The 13,854-nt window shown below is 36.9% G+C and overlaps 1 protein-coding gene across 2 annotated transcripts in view; it reads left to right on the top strand.

Moving 5' to 3' along the window:
• Nucleotides 1–2,658: 2,658 nt before the first annotated feature.
• Nucleotides 2,659–13,854, top strand: part of hip1 (huntingtin interacting protein 1) — a 46,352-nt gene continuing 35,156 nt past the window's right edge. Inside the window, exon 1 of one of the 2 annotated variants that reach the window (XM_055196185.2) lies at nt 2,659–3,012. In XM_055196185.2, coding sequence (XP_055052160.2) covers nt 2,893–3,012 — 120 coding nt within the window. In that variant the 5' untranslated portion in view covers nt 2,659–2,892. Of the gene's footprint in view, nt 3,013–11,371; nt 11,798–13,854 lie in introns of those variants that run through there. The other variant, XM_055196186.2, reaches the window with a different exon arrangement.

Below are 13,854 nucleotides of genomic sequence, written 5' to 3'. Positions count from 1 at the left end.
AGGCAAAACAAAGGACACTGGTGTATTTTAAGGCAGTGGTTCCCAAACTTTTTCAGTGTGCGGCCCCCCTTGTTTACGGTGCATTCCTTCGCGGCCCCCCAAAGAAAATTTGTGACAAAAAACTGTTAAAAAAACTCAACATTTTAATAAAAAAAACATTACATTATAAAAAAGTAGTGCTTTTGGTTAGTAGCCTTATTTTTTTAGGTTTAATTACACAGAATTCATGATAAATTCATCTATTTTATAAAATGTCATAAAACTGGGGCCCCCCTGGCACCATCTCACGGCCCCCTGGGGGCCCCGGCCCCCAGTTTGAGAACCACTGTTTTAAGGTACGTCAGTGAAGTTGTTTTGAGTTTAGACACCTCTTACATTTATTTTAGTCTAGGACTAGTCTAATCCCTGTCCGGGAAACCACCCCATTAAGTGATAAAAATATTTCAAAAATGTTTAAAAATACAGAAATACAACACATATAGTAATGACGCATAATAAATGTACATGCAAAGAATAAAGAGTAGATTTACTTTTCTAGACATCAAGGCATCAATCTTGCAGCTTGAAATCCATGTTCTCCACTATGTCAAATGTTACCATGGCTACCAAATAAATTTTTGATGAAAAAACAGTGGGAAAGTCCCTTTAAACAGAGCGTGTTGGTAATGACAGCTAAACCATATAGAAATTACGCAAAATAAAGTACAAAATGCATGCTTAATCTGTGCATGTAGTTTATTAGTTCAAGTAACATTTAATTCATATGCTTTTTTTAATTAATTTGTGATAAATAATGTTTGAAATATGGCACGACATGTGAAAACTCTGGTGAAGGACAACACTGTGATGAAATTATTAGTAAGAGCAGCCATAAAAATGTCTAGGATTGTTTTTGTTTATACTAATTAATGGTGCTCAAATTTATTAGATTTGATACGTTTTTAATAGAAGTACCCTTGGGACTTAAATAGGCTCGCATTCTGGGAAAGGTGTAGCGCTTTGTAAAAAATTAACTACAATTACAATTAACTATAATTACAAAATACATGGAAGCACATGAAGGTTGTCTTATTCATGCTGTCAAATGAAAAAAAATAACTTACTTTGGATGATCTTGTTTTTTTATTTAAATAACATTTTATTGATTTACTGGGGATTCTAAGCATCACAGTGGTTGGAATATCACAGAGGGATAGACACAGGTTTACTTAAAAAATGAAAGATTATCTAAGGAAAGTAATGATGATAAATATTTTTTAAAAGATAGCCTATACACATACAGTATACTGTATGTATTATAAAAATAGGAAAAACAGAACAAGATGAAAATTGGTTTACAGTTATTAAATAAACCAACATTAGCTCAATAAATTGTATATATCAGAGTAATATACGAGTAGCAGTGTAATTCTTGCCTAAAGGGTTCTAGTCACATGACTAACATCAAAAGAACAACCACAGAACCAGGTGTAAAAAACTAATTGGATCTTTTTTTAATGTCTTGCAGAAATACATGCAAGACTGCAAGATGTAAACTGTATTGCACAAGTAAAAGCTATGTGAGGTGAAATCCTTTGGCAAAAAGTCAAATCATTCGGTGTCAGAGTTCTCTGTTCTTTTTAGCTGACATTATACTATGGTGGTGTTGGCCACACTATGCGCTGACAGCAGTGAAGATAAAGATCACTCAGTGTACAGCCAGACTGAAATGACCCCACACTACTGACAGTCCTCCTGAATCATTGAAACAAAACTCTGACTGTGCTAGCTGATATAATTTGCATCAGAGGGAAATTTAATCTCTGCATTCAGCCAGTCACATACAGTATATGACGATAAATAACATCATGTCATATTGGTCTCCCTGCAATACCCATGAATGGTCTGTGAAAACCCAGCTAAAGTCTATCAATGTTCAGAAAGCCAACTCCTGCTATTTTTGTGTAAAATAATAAAAGATGGTGTCAATAAAAACACGTCAGATTTTTCGTCATTATAAATGAAAACTTGAGTAATGTATGTCAAAATCATTATACATTTCAGCAATTAGCAAAGATTATTTTTGTCTTACATTTGGAGATCTTAAGACCTCATATTCATTGAGAAACTACTGAAGAACTGCTATTATAATTAAAATTATAAAACAATAATGTGTCATACCACACAACATAATAAACTATAGTACAAATTTATGTGAAAAGAATGGCAAACACAGCGTTTAAAATCTTTCAAGTATATACACATTATGCATATTTACTTAATTTACATTTAGTCTTTGGAAAAAGTTGTGTCCAATTTATAAATAACCGAAATGATTGTTTACAGTTAAACTTGCACAACAGACATTTGCATGTCACTTATGTTCATTCAGGACTGCTATAAATAACACGTACACAAACCTATGTCAACATAACTGTTTTTAAGTACAGAAGATAATGATTATCCTCCAGTCATGCGGAGCTGCGCAGATTTTGACATCAAAGTACCGCGAGAGCTCAGCAAAACCTCCAACGATCGTAACGCTCCCGCGGTACTTTGATATCATCCAGATTGGTCTGCGCAGCAACGCATGAACACGAACGCCAACTGTAACCGCTGGGTGGAGCCAAGAGCCATTGACAGTTTGCTGATATGCATAGTATACTGCGCGAGTCAACGTTGTGGTTTTTGCTTATAGATCTGGGAACGTGCGCAGGCGGCGTGTTTTTGCGCGCTCACGAGTAGACAGCGGACAGCAGCGGAATGATATTTATGGGCGGTGGACGTAGAAAATGACCTTTTGCGATAACGTTTGTGAGGGATTGGGATTTTTGTGGTCATCGTTCGATTCGGTCTCTTTCAAGTTGATTATTTTGATTTAAGAAGTCGTTCGTGCAGGGTTTTCTCAGCGGAATGGATCGCGTCAAGAGTTCCATGCAGCAAGTACCGAACCCGATTCCCAAAGTACTGAGCCGCCGTGCTGGCGGTGCCAATAGTTTAGAAGTTGAGAAGGAAAACTTCGAGCGTGGTCAGGTAAGGCATTGAACCCACAGCGGGGCAAGTAATTTCATGTATCACCAACGACCTATTTAAGCGGAGACCTTTGCATTCAAAGCAACACCTAAAACAAGTACGTCTATGAATAGTTACAGAGGAACGGCATCATTAAGTCAATGTCCAAACTTGTAGATACAGTAAATCAAACTTTGTGCACACTTGAAATTTAAAAGGGACGCACCGCGATATTAACACACAGCTATTGGCGAAAACGATATACAGGCGAACGCCCCTTGTAAAGTTAGCTGCTTTACATTTATTGTAATGTTTCCTGCCGCTTTTATAAAGTTATGACTTTAATTAACATTATTTTCTAAATGACAGATGCTGACAAAAATATTTCGTACTGATTTTATTTTGATTTGTAAAATATTAAAACAGAAAACTGCAACAGCGGTTATTGGTCAGTTTTGCTAATTTTTAACGCTGCATCGAAAACAGATCATTGTTGATTGATATGGTGAAAAGTGGTGCTGTTTGTAGTGTATTTGCTTGGTTTCGTACAAAAAAAAATCAAATATGGGTCTATTTGTAGTGTATTGCTTGCTTAGACTAAATAAATCACAGCTGGCTCCATAGCACTTGCTTGTTTCTTGGACAGTTTTTTTTTTTAACTCCGAAGCAGCTCACTAATTCTTGTTTGCGCAAACCACAAAATGAATGTTTATTTGCAATGTTTAGGTCGTCATATTTAAACACAGTAATTTATTGGTAGCCTTTTAAATGTAACCCTTGGCCATGGTCCTATCACACATCTTTATTAGTGGCAGTCAATCCAACTCAGTGATTTAGGATGGGAACTAAGTTTGGCCTTGGCACTGCTTAAGTGTAGGTTACTTCCAAAGTGCATTAAGAAAATATATGCATGCATGCATGTATTCCTATCTATCTATCTTGCCATCTAGCTATCTATCTAATCTATGAAAACGTTTCATGAAACGTTTCATGATGAAAATAAAACGTTTTATGTTTTACGACTGGATCCTTTCTAATTTTTGTTTTTATGTAATGTCCATGTATTGCGCAATTGTATGCATGTTTTTATTGCTATAGATATGTAACACTAAAGCCAACAAGTTCAGTTTGATGGTTTGAAGGATTCTGGTTCATGCCATCAGACTGTAACGTAAAATTTTAGATGATGTCCTGAGGTAAAGAATAATATTTATATAGGCAGTGCAGTATCCTGTATTTATTATTTCTTGCTTTATTTGCCGTGTGCACGCTTTGAATAATGCAGTCAGAGTGCTTGAGCCTAAAAGTGTGCTGTGAAGTATTAGAGAAATGCATTCTCATTGTTCATGCACACTTCTCACTTCTCTGGGGGTCTCCCCTCCCCATCCAGAGACAGCAATCACGAAAAGTAGGTCACATGAATGAAGCTGTCTACTGCCCTACTGGTGGGTTTCAAATAGTATGTAAAACAGCACAAGCGAATGCCTCTTTTCAGACCAGATTTCATGACATAGACTTCATTGCAGCAATATAAACATACTTAATTTTTGGTGTGTTAACAATGACCCCTTTCCACAATTTAGGCGTTTGACTCAAGCACACATAATTCAGTTCTAGTGTTTACAAGTAGGCCACTGACACGGATTAGTCAGACGCATGCGCCTTTGAACTCCTTTAGGACCAATGGCCAGGTCAAAGCATTCAGAATATATGCTTATTTCATCTCTACACAGGACATAAAAATTGATTTGTTTTGATTTTTAAATAACAAAAAGCTTTAGCTTGAAAAGTCTTGTTTGTTAGCAGTTACCGAATCATTAGTTATGTATAAAAATATACAAAAAGGAATATACTTGCATATAAATAATATTAAATAATATAACCCAACTGACCATGTCTCAGTGGGAAATGCTATTGTGAGTGCTTATCAGCTAGCTTGCCTAAAGGAAGTCTGATCCCATAATATCCCGTCTCTTTTCTGCCCTTGGAACGCTATGTTTAGATTAATGGGTCTTTTGTGGTGTGACTTCGGCCAGTTTTAAATGAGAGGATGTTAGTGTGGTTCTCAGTAATGACATGAGTATGCTTTGCCTTGTGGCTGGGTGATAAAAGACAAGCATCTACTTAACATGGAGTTCGTAAGAACAAAATCTAAGCGGGGAAACTTTGTTGTGGTCAAAGCGGGTTTCAGCCAGCATCAGAATCCACATGGATGAAATAACATGTTATGCGAGTGTTGCCAAAATGAGTCCTCTACAAATAAGTCAAAAGTATAGTAAACAAAACAACTGTATTATATGAAATGCCATAAAATAGCAATAATGGTATTTAGGGATTGAATAAACCAGCCTTCAGGTCTGGATCAATTCTGATATGTAATGTCCACATTACCATTTTCAGTCAATCCCCATTAAATGAAATCATGACCCACCCATGTTTCTTCTTAATGAGTATCCTGTTTTGCTCTGAGATGAGTCACATTACAAAACTGAAATGGGTTGGACATTGAGTTTCTTTTTACTTGGTTAAAGGGGACATTTCACAAGACTGTTTTTAAGATATCAAATAAATCTTTGGTGTCCCCAGAGTACATATGTGAAGTTTTAGCTCAAAATATCATATAGATCAGTAATTCTCAAACCCCCCCCAGTGGTCCGCCAAAAGATGACCTAAACTAGGCAAGTGTTTATACAATCGTCAGTTATTTAATTAGATTTTTAATGTACTTTCTATACTGTGATATCAGTTATTTCATTTCTGTTTTAATAACGTAAAAATGGATTGGTCGGCTAAACCAAAGATGAGTCAAAAGAAAAGATCAAGCATCAACTGAAAGCAGCTAAAATCCACAGATCTATTAGTTTTGTAATGTACTAGTTTTTGTTCATGTGTAAAATCCCTGGAATTTCAGTGATTTTGGACATTAAGGGGACCTTTTTTTTTTCAATATTTTATTGTTACCATAGTTACAACCATAGACTTCATATACCCACCACCTCAGTTTTAAACTAATGGCTCTTTGGAATGACATTAAGTGGGACCTAGGCTGTTATAGTATGTTTAATTGCATTTTTAATTGAGTGTTAGAGTGGGATTCTGGGTCCTCAGAAAAAAAATGGAAGATAAAGTGGTCCTTGGGCTGAAAAAGTTTGAGAAACACTGATATAGATCATTTATTACAGGGTTTCCCCGCAGAAAATTAGTTAGTAAAGGTGGTAGGGTTGTGCGGGTGGGTGGGGCCGGGGTGTGGCAACCAAAGGGGCAGGGTGTATGCTTCATGATGAAAATGAAAATATTTTTATTTAAAACACTTGAATAAAATTTTGAAGAAACTATGACAGAAAATGAACTCGTACTAGATTATTAATTAATTAAATGATTTTAACAGATACCTTTAATTTACATGCCTGTTGATTCGATATAATTGTTCAGCGCTCTTGCTCACGTTAGTTACACTCCTTTAAGATAATGTCATTAATAGTGGGAAATGATCCATTTTTACAATCTTCGTGCTATCTATCATCGTTCGCCAGACGTTCTACAACATCTGCTTTAGTTTGTGTTTATTAACTCAAACAACAAAATCACCAGCTAACTTACATTAAATTTGCAAGAACTATAGACTTAAACAATAACAGGCTTAAATAAACCCAAAACATAAGTCCACGTACAGTTCTCGCGGACACGCGTTTTATCAACTGGTTATCCTTCAGTGACAGTGACGGACCATTTCGGCTGTGTGGCGCAAGTGCACGCTCGTGGTGTGAAGCGCGTCTGCGCTATTCTCCGAGATGCACTTGATGGCCTTTTGTGCTTTTTTTGGGGCGACCTAGTTAAGGCAGTAGGGTTTCCCAGCTTAGGCGGGCCACCAGAACTGCAAAGTGCTGCGGGAAACCCTCTATCATATCAAGTTAAAATTGTCACTTTGTAGGTGTGTGCAAAAATATACCGTTTTGGGTGTGTCATTAACATGCAAACATACGTCACGACCAAACGTTAGCGATTGGTTATGGCAGATTCGGAGTGACTCTGGGCAGATCCAATAGTTTTAAACTTCAACAGAGGACCCTCCTTAACGGAAGTAACGCTTTGCAATGGAGCGTGGCCAGACTCTCTGTACAAATGAAATGAATGTACGAGAGTCTGGTTGCACTAGGCTACCCAATTATAGCACTTAAACATGAAAAAGGTCAGATTTTCATGGTATGTCCGCTTTAAAATACTTAAATACCAATAATGTAGGCCATGCTACTTTTTTTATTTTCAATATTACTACTTTTTCAGACCAGCCGACTTGAATTCAATCAATTTGATTTTTATGTTCCTTTTCTAATATGCATTGTATAAAAGCAGCTTTAAAGCAGTTATGGTTGTGATTTTGCATCTCTTGTTTTTCTTCCTGGTTAATAGTTCTTGGTTGTTGCCCCCATATGTTTTATACAGGACTCTCCAACATATATCCAGACATACCTAATGTAGTGTCTCTCTAAATATCTACTTTAATTATAACACTTTTTCTTATTTCAGTGTCTTACTATATACTCATATCCTTTCCTCAAAATTCAGTTTTAGTCTATGTTAAGTGCATTTCATATGTTCACATTATCCTAATTTCCGCATGTGCTTTGTAATCTTCAGTGGAGAGGGTTTGTTGGGGTCATAGAAAGTAGGAGGGCATGTATGAAAAACCCTGATACAGCAGAATGCACAGGGCACGGTATGTGGCCTCGCTTCAGCCAGATGTTTGTGCCACAAAGAGTGTTCAGATCATACTGCTATCAAACAGACCATTAATGCATGTAATACAGTGAATGCCCTCATATCTATGTTTTTAATGTAGAATAGTGCTTGTGGCAAATTTGGTACTTTTTCATAGCATAAATAATACATTTTATTTATTTTAGGTTTTGAATAGAGTTCCTGTGATTATGAAAAATCAGGAAATTGTGATTGTAATTTACAAGCCTTCACGAATGAATGTAATCGTTTGGTAAAACTTTTGGGAGCTCTGTTTGTATTAGCAAAGGTCATAGATTGATCTTTGATACATTGTGCTTGGAACAACCGTATATGTAACTTTGTCATGCATTTCATTATCTGAAATGAGCAATAAAATTTGTCATTTACTGAGGAGTGTGTTATGTGTTTCCCCTCACGTGTTTGCTCATTTTAGGCTTGTGGTCATTGCGAGATGAGGACAGTCAGACATAGATGGTTGTGCAGTGATTCATTGGCTGCTGGGTCACTACACAACTGATGTAGTGTCACACTGGGTTGAATATGTTTGACCAATAAAGCAGAGCAGTGTAAACTGTCCCGATGGGCCTACCACACGGTACCAGGATGTGGTTAACAATGAAGAGCATGCTTTGTTTGGAAATGCTGCTCTGTTGTCCGCTTTTTGACACATTTTTGCATAAGTATTTTGAGTGCCATAGTTTGAGTAAACGTTAATATAGTGTGCTGTTTTCAGGGCTCGCAAAATCGCCAGCCCGACATCCCGGGGCTATTGTGCCTTGCACTCCGCTATCAAAATGCATCTCTGCCCTGCCCGTCTGGCTATCTTGACTAATAGGAAGGAAAAATATATTTAAATGCTTACGCTTTCTCTCACAGATTTGAATGGGTAATTATGGTGTATCTTATTCAGGAATCAGTATTTAAATTGTGTTTGATCGCGCTCGCAGTTTTACTTTCACTTTAATGCCTGGTTTAAAGGGACACTTCACCTATTTGCATTAAGCTTTGTATAGTTAAAACCATGTTTTTGAATGGTCGTGCATTATTTCCCCAGTTTCCGCTAAGACTGGAGAAATACAGATTTCAGTGTTGCACTTCCTTCTTTCAACGATGTAAAAATCATCATTTTGATTAATTGAAAGCAGGAAGTCCAATATCTTTGTTGAGGGGGTGAGACTACAAACACCCCTTTTCTCAGTCAAATAGGCACCAAATTCTAAATGTATGTTACATTTCGACTACAAATATGACACACTTTTAATAAAGGTTAATGAGTGAAATGCTCCTTTAAGTATCTTTTATAAACTTATGTGTATCTTGAGACAAAACAATGGCACACTGGTATGTTTTAAGATCTGTCAGTGCAAGTTATTTTTTGGTTATTTTTTGGTTGAGACAGCTCTAACTTGTGTCTTAGTCTAGTGTCTTAACCCGTCTGTAGACTGGGGGTAAATGTTTGATTTTTAAACTGGGGCTGCAAATGATTAATCGTGACTAATCGTTTGCAGAATAAAAGTTTTTGTTTAAATCATATATGTGTACTGTGTATAATAATTATGTATATATAAATATACACACGGATTTATGTATATTTAAGAAATTTTTACGTGTTTGTGTGTGTTTGTGTGTGTAACAACCAAGAACTACATTTATCTTTTTTTTTTAATTATACATGCATGTGTGTGTGTGTGTGTTTATATATACATAATTATGATACACAGTATACTACACACACATATATGGTCTAAACAACTTTTAATATCACACTTTTAGGCTTTCTAAAACATCTTTTATTCAAAGCATCACTTACAGTGCACTTAAGCTATTTTTTTCCCCAAAGGCTCAGTTCCAGAAGGAAAAAATGTTAGAAAACATACCTGTTTTATCAGTATGTTTTTACACATTGTTTTGTTTTGTGTTATCCTATTTCACACATTATGTGTCTTTTTGTGTCGATTTTGTGTTCAAATAAATAAAAGGGACAACACAAGATGTGTTAAAACAAAGTGTGTTATTCCATAAATAACACCGACATGTGTCTAGTTAAGGACAACACATTAAATGTGTTGTCCTTAACTAGGCACAACGGGTGGTTTTATGAACAGGGATTAGACTACTCCTAGACTAAAATAAATGTAAGAGCTGTCCAAACTGAAAACAACTTGCACTGACATATCTTAAAATACATCAATGTCCCTTGTTTAACAATAATGTTTTTAGTAAGGCATGTTTGTTAAAACTATTTATATTTCCTAATTACACTAAGGCCTAGTCCTTAAACTAATCCCTGTCTGGGAAACCACCCCAACATGTGTTGTTTTAACACATTCATTTTAAGAGTGTAGGCTTTAGAAGAAAAAGTAACACAAGTTCTGTCAGAACTTGCAATATAGTTTTACTTGTCCTAACACCATTTTTAAAGTCACTGTTTTATTTTATTTTTAAACCAAAAATGTCTTATTAACTCTATAGGGCTTTTTCCCGGACAGGGTTTAGATTAAGCCACAACTAGGCCTTAGTTATATTAGGACATTAAATCTTTTTTAAAAACATATCTTTCAAAAACAATACTGGTGTGCAAAACAATGGCACTGATATGTGTTAAAATTTGTCAGTGCAATGTTTTTTTTAATTTTTTTTATTCAATGCTTTGAAAGGAGATACAAAAAGGCATTTATAACTATGAGAATTACAAAACAAGACTGAGATTTACATACAAAGACACTAAATTTGCATTCATCTTCTGTACATATTAAGTAAAAAAATAAATAAATAGATAAATAAAATATAAAAGAAAAAGATAATACATCCAAAAATAAACAGCGTAGTAGGGGGATTTCACATTTCTAATTCAAAATCATGTAGTATGTTTTTAAAATTAAAGCAGCTTATTCATGCATTTTAGTCTAGGATAAGCCCTGTCCGGGAAACCACCCATATGACTGTTATAAATATATTTAAATACACATTTTGTTAAAAACTACAGATTTTTAACACATTCTAAATGCTTCCAACACTGTTAACAGAATGCATGTGCGTGTTAACATTGAAACACGGGTACAAGATTAATTTTAAGTTAACTTGGGCCAATTAGCCATGCTTAGCCCACAGTATTTACTGTCAAATTAATGACATTATATTTATAGTCCTAATGACAATATTTAAACATAACACTGTCCTTATTTAAACCCCACTGTGTTTTAGTTCTTCTGTTACACATGAGCACCTGTTAAATGAATAATGGATAGAGCTGCTCATGCTACAGGCTGATATATTAACAAGCAGGGGGCGCCATTCCCCCAAATTAAGTCTTTCCTAGTAACGTGACTGCATGCAAAGAAACATAAACAATAGCACTCTAGTCCTTGAGGTTCTGTATTATACGTATTATTGACTTTTTTTTAATTTGCTAGGTAAAAATGTAAATCTCACGTACACTAGGAATACAATTTACATTTTTAAAGCATTATGCTTTGTGTATATTGTGTGTGTCTTATCAATGCAGATAAGTTGCAAATATATTTACCTCGATATGTTGTACTTTAGCTTGTTGTGGATGTTATTACGTCAGTGCTTCTGTGGTGATATTACATCATGTTGAAGATTAAGTGTGTAGGAAGTGGTTTCACTTTATGTCAAGACAGGGCATTTAAAAGCTCCTCCTTGCAGTATGCAGTCATGGTGAGTTTTAATTCAACTCAACATTAGAATAGGGTTCAATAACCCGCTTATCACACATGATCTTGTGGGTTGGGAATGACACCCCTCTTCCTGGGCTGGAAGGAATGCTTTTCTAGACCCTTCTCTTCCACGTCCAGTCAATAGAAGTCGAGCCATCTGCCAATCGGCTCTTCAGCGAGGAGGAAGAGGGAGAAATAAGAGTACGACAGCAGGGAAGAATAGGACAGAGGGGAGTACTCGACACCAGATCGGGACACATGTTGAGTTAACGGACCGTTCCTCCGCCTCCCTTAGCGGATTCGTCTCTCTTTCAATCCTGCCTTGGGAACGGATTCACCTCCGCTTCCACCACATTCCCGTTTGAGCTATGGATGCGAGTAAAATGGTAGGTGGTCGACGAAATGTGAATGTTGTTAGCCTGCATCGGTAGATCTACACGTTTTGGGGGGTGGGAAGGGGGTTATTTTATGTGTGTGTGGTGTGTAAATACATTGTTGCTTTGAAGTAACCGCCCTGCTGATTTCCTTCAGAATGCTGCGAGTGAGCGTGCGGCACCGTTACGTTTAAACGAGTCGAAGAAATGGCGCTAAATAGTTAGCGCGTTAGCCAGTACTAGTTAAGTAGCCCATCTCGAAACATTCCCACGAAAAATGAGCTGCACGCAGAGTCATAGTGGGTTAATATAAACACGTTTTATCGGTCCGAGTGCGTTGAAGTGATTTCTAAACGTACAGGAGCACGCGACTGTGTTGATTTTGTCGTGCAACTAATGCAAACTTTACGGAGGTTTCTGTGCAACGATATCTAACTTAGCCCTGTTTTATTGTGTGGTAGATATCAGGGTCGCTTATTGTTTTGTTTTTGGTTAGTTGAGTTTGTTTAGTAACCTCCTGTTTAGTGTTTACTAGCAGCGCATTAGTCAAACGATTGGTTTACACCATAATAAAGCAAGGTACGAATACAGTCTGAGAATTGTTTGAATTGCAAATATAGCTTATTTTTGGAAACGTTTAAGTAAATATTTGTGCTTTGCCTTAGTTTACAGTCAGCTCTAAATCAGGTGGCTTCTCATGTGTTCCCGGTCCTGGTCCTCGAGTGCCCCTTCCCGGAGGGTTTGATGTCTCCTTATTTTGGGACACCTGATTTGACTCATCAGCCGCCTCCCAGAATGGTTAACATGTCTTGCTGACGAGCTGATGAGTTGAATCGGGTGTGTTAAGTGAGGAGACGTCTAGGGCATTCTGGGGGGGGGTGCTCGAGGACCAGGATTGGGAAATATTGTCCTAATTTTACCCCCTTTATCCACACTGGGGTCTGCTTGGCTTCGACAGAAGCATGTTGTCTGAATTTTGTCTGTTCATTGCCTGTATTTGTCTTTGCATCCGATGTTCAGATCTTAAACAGGGCTAGAGATGCTAACTATACCGACTTCTGTATTTTACAATATTGTGTTATGGTCACTCACAAGATTTGACAAAAAATGCTGCACCCTTCTTTCTGCTTTGACTCCCAACATATTCTTCATGCGATATCTGCTTATTCAAATCCCTTATGTCATGCTCCGCCTAGGCATGGTATGAAAACAAGTCTTTGCTTGAGTGGGGTCCTGGGATCCCCACTGGAGTTCGGAGCGTGTCCTGTATGTGTTTGCGGAGGCTGAAGCTTTATGGAAAGTCGATAATTAATGTAATTTGCACTGAACCCGGAGCACTTTTTGGATTTGAGCGGCATCCTCTGGGTTTGTTGTAGGCTCATTAGCAGGCTTGTAAAACTCAACGTAAGGTTTCTTACTATTTTGGCTAAAGCACACTCGAGTCTATGTTTTAACCGTGCAACACCTTTTGGGTTTATCAGAGCTTTGCTGACTCTAATGTACCACAGTGATGATGTGTTAGGGGGACAAGCAGCTGTTTATTTGAAGCTTTAACCTACAAGTTGTCGTTGGACTTATCCAAGTCTAGTACAAAGTACAAATATTCAACCCTGTCTGTGAAATCCAAGTCTTAAAATCTAATGATGGGATTAGGAGCATCAAAGTATGATTTTCACTCATTTATTTCAATCTTTAAAAAGGTTGACCTTGACAACAAAGATATCAAGGTTATATTTTCACAGAATGTTCTTTACATTATGTTGGATGATTTTATGTAAAAAACAGGCACTCGATGTTATATCTGTTGCACTAGCGGCACAAAGGCCATAGGTTCAGTTTCAAGGCAACAGCAACACGCATACTGATAAAATGTACTGCATACCTTGAATGCACCGTACGTCTTTGGATATAAGCGTCTGCCAGATGCGTGAATGTAAACGTATCTGCTTTAAATATCAACAAACTGTTTATAGTTCACCAAACAACGCATTTGAATGGACCTCTGTGTTTTTCCATTGTGATTTTCCATTCCTTCGGGTCCTAACTAGGTGTTGACCTAGTGAGAGGAA

This window comes from Misgurnus anguillicaudatus, chromosome 24, assembly GCF_027580225.2.
Source record: "Misgurnus anguillicaudatus chromosome 24, ASM2758022v2, whole genome shotgun sequence".
Taxonomy (NCBI): Eukaryota; Metazoa; Chordata; class Actinopteri; order Cypriniformes; family Cobitidae; genus Misgurnus; species Misgurnus anguillicaudatus.
The sequence above is the reverse complement of the archived record's forward strand: the minus strand, read 5'-3'. Positions and strand labels throughout refer to the sequence as shown.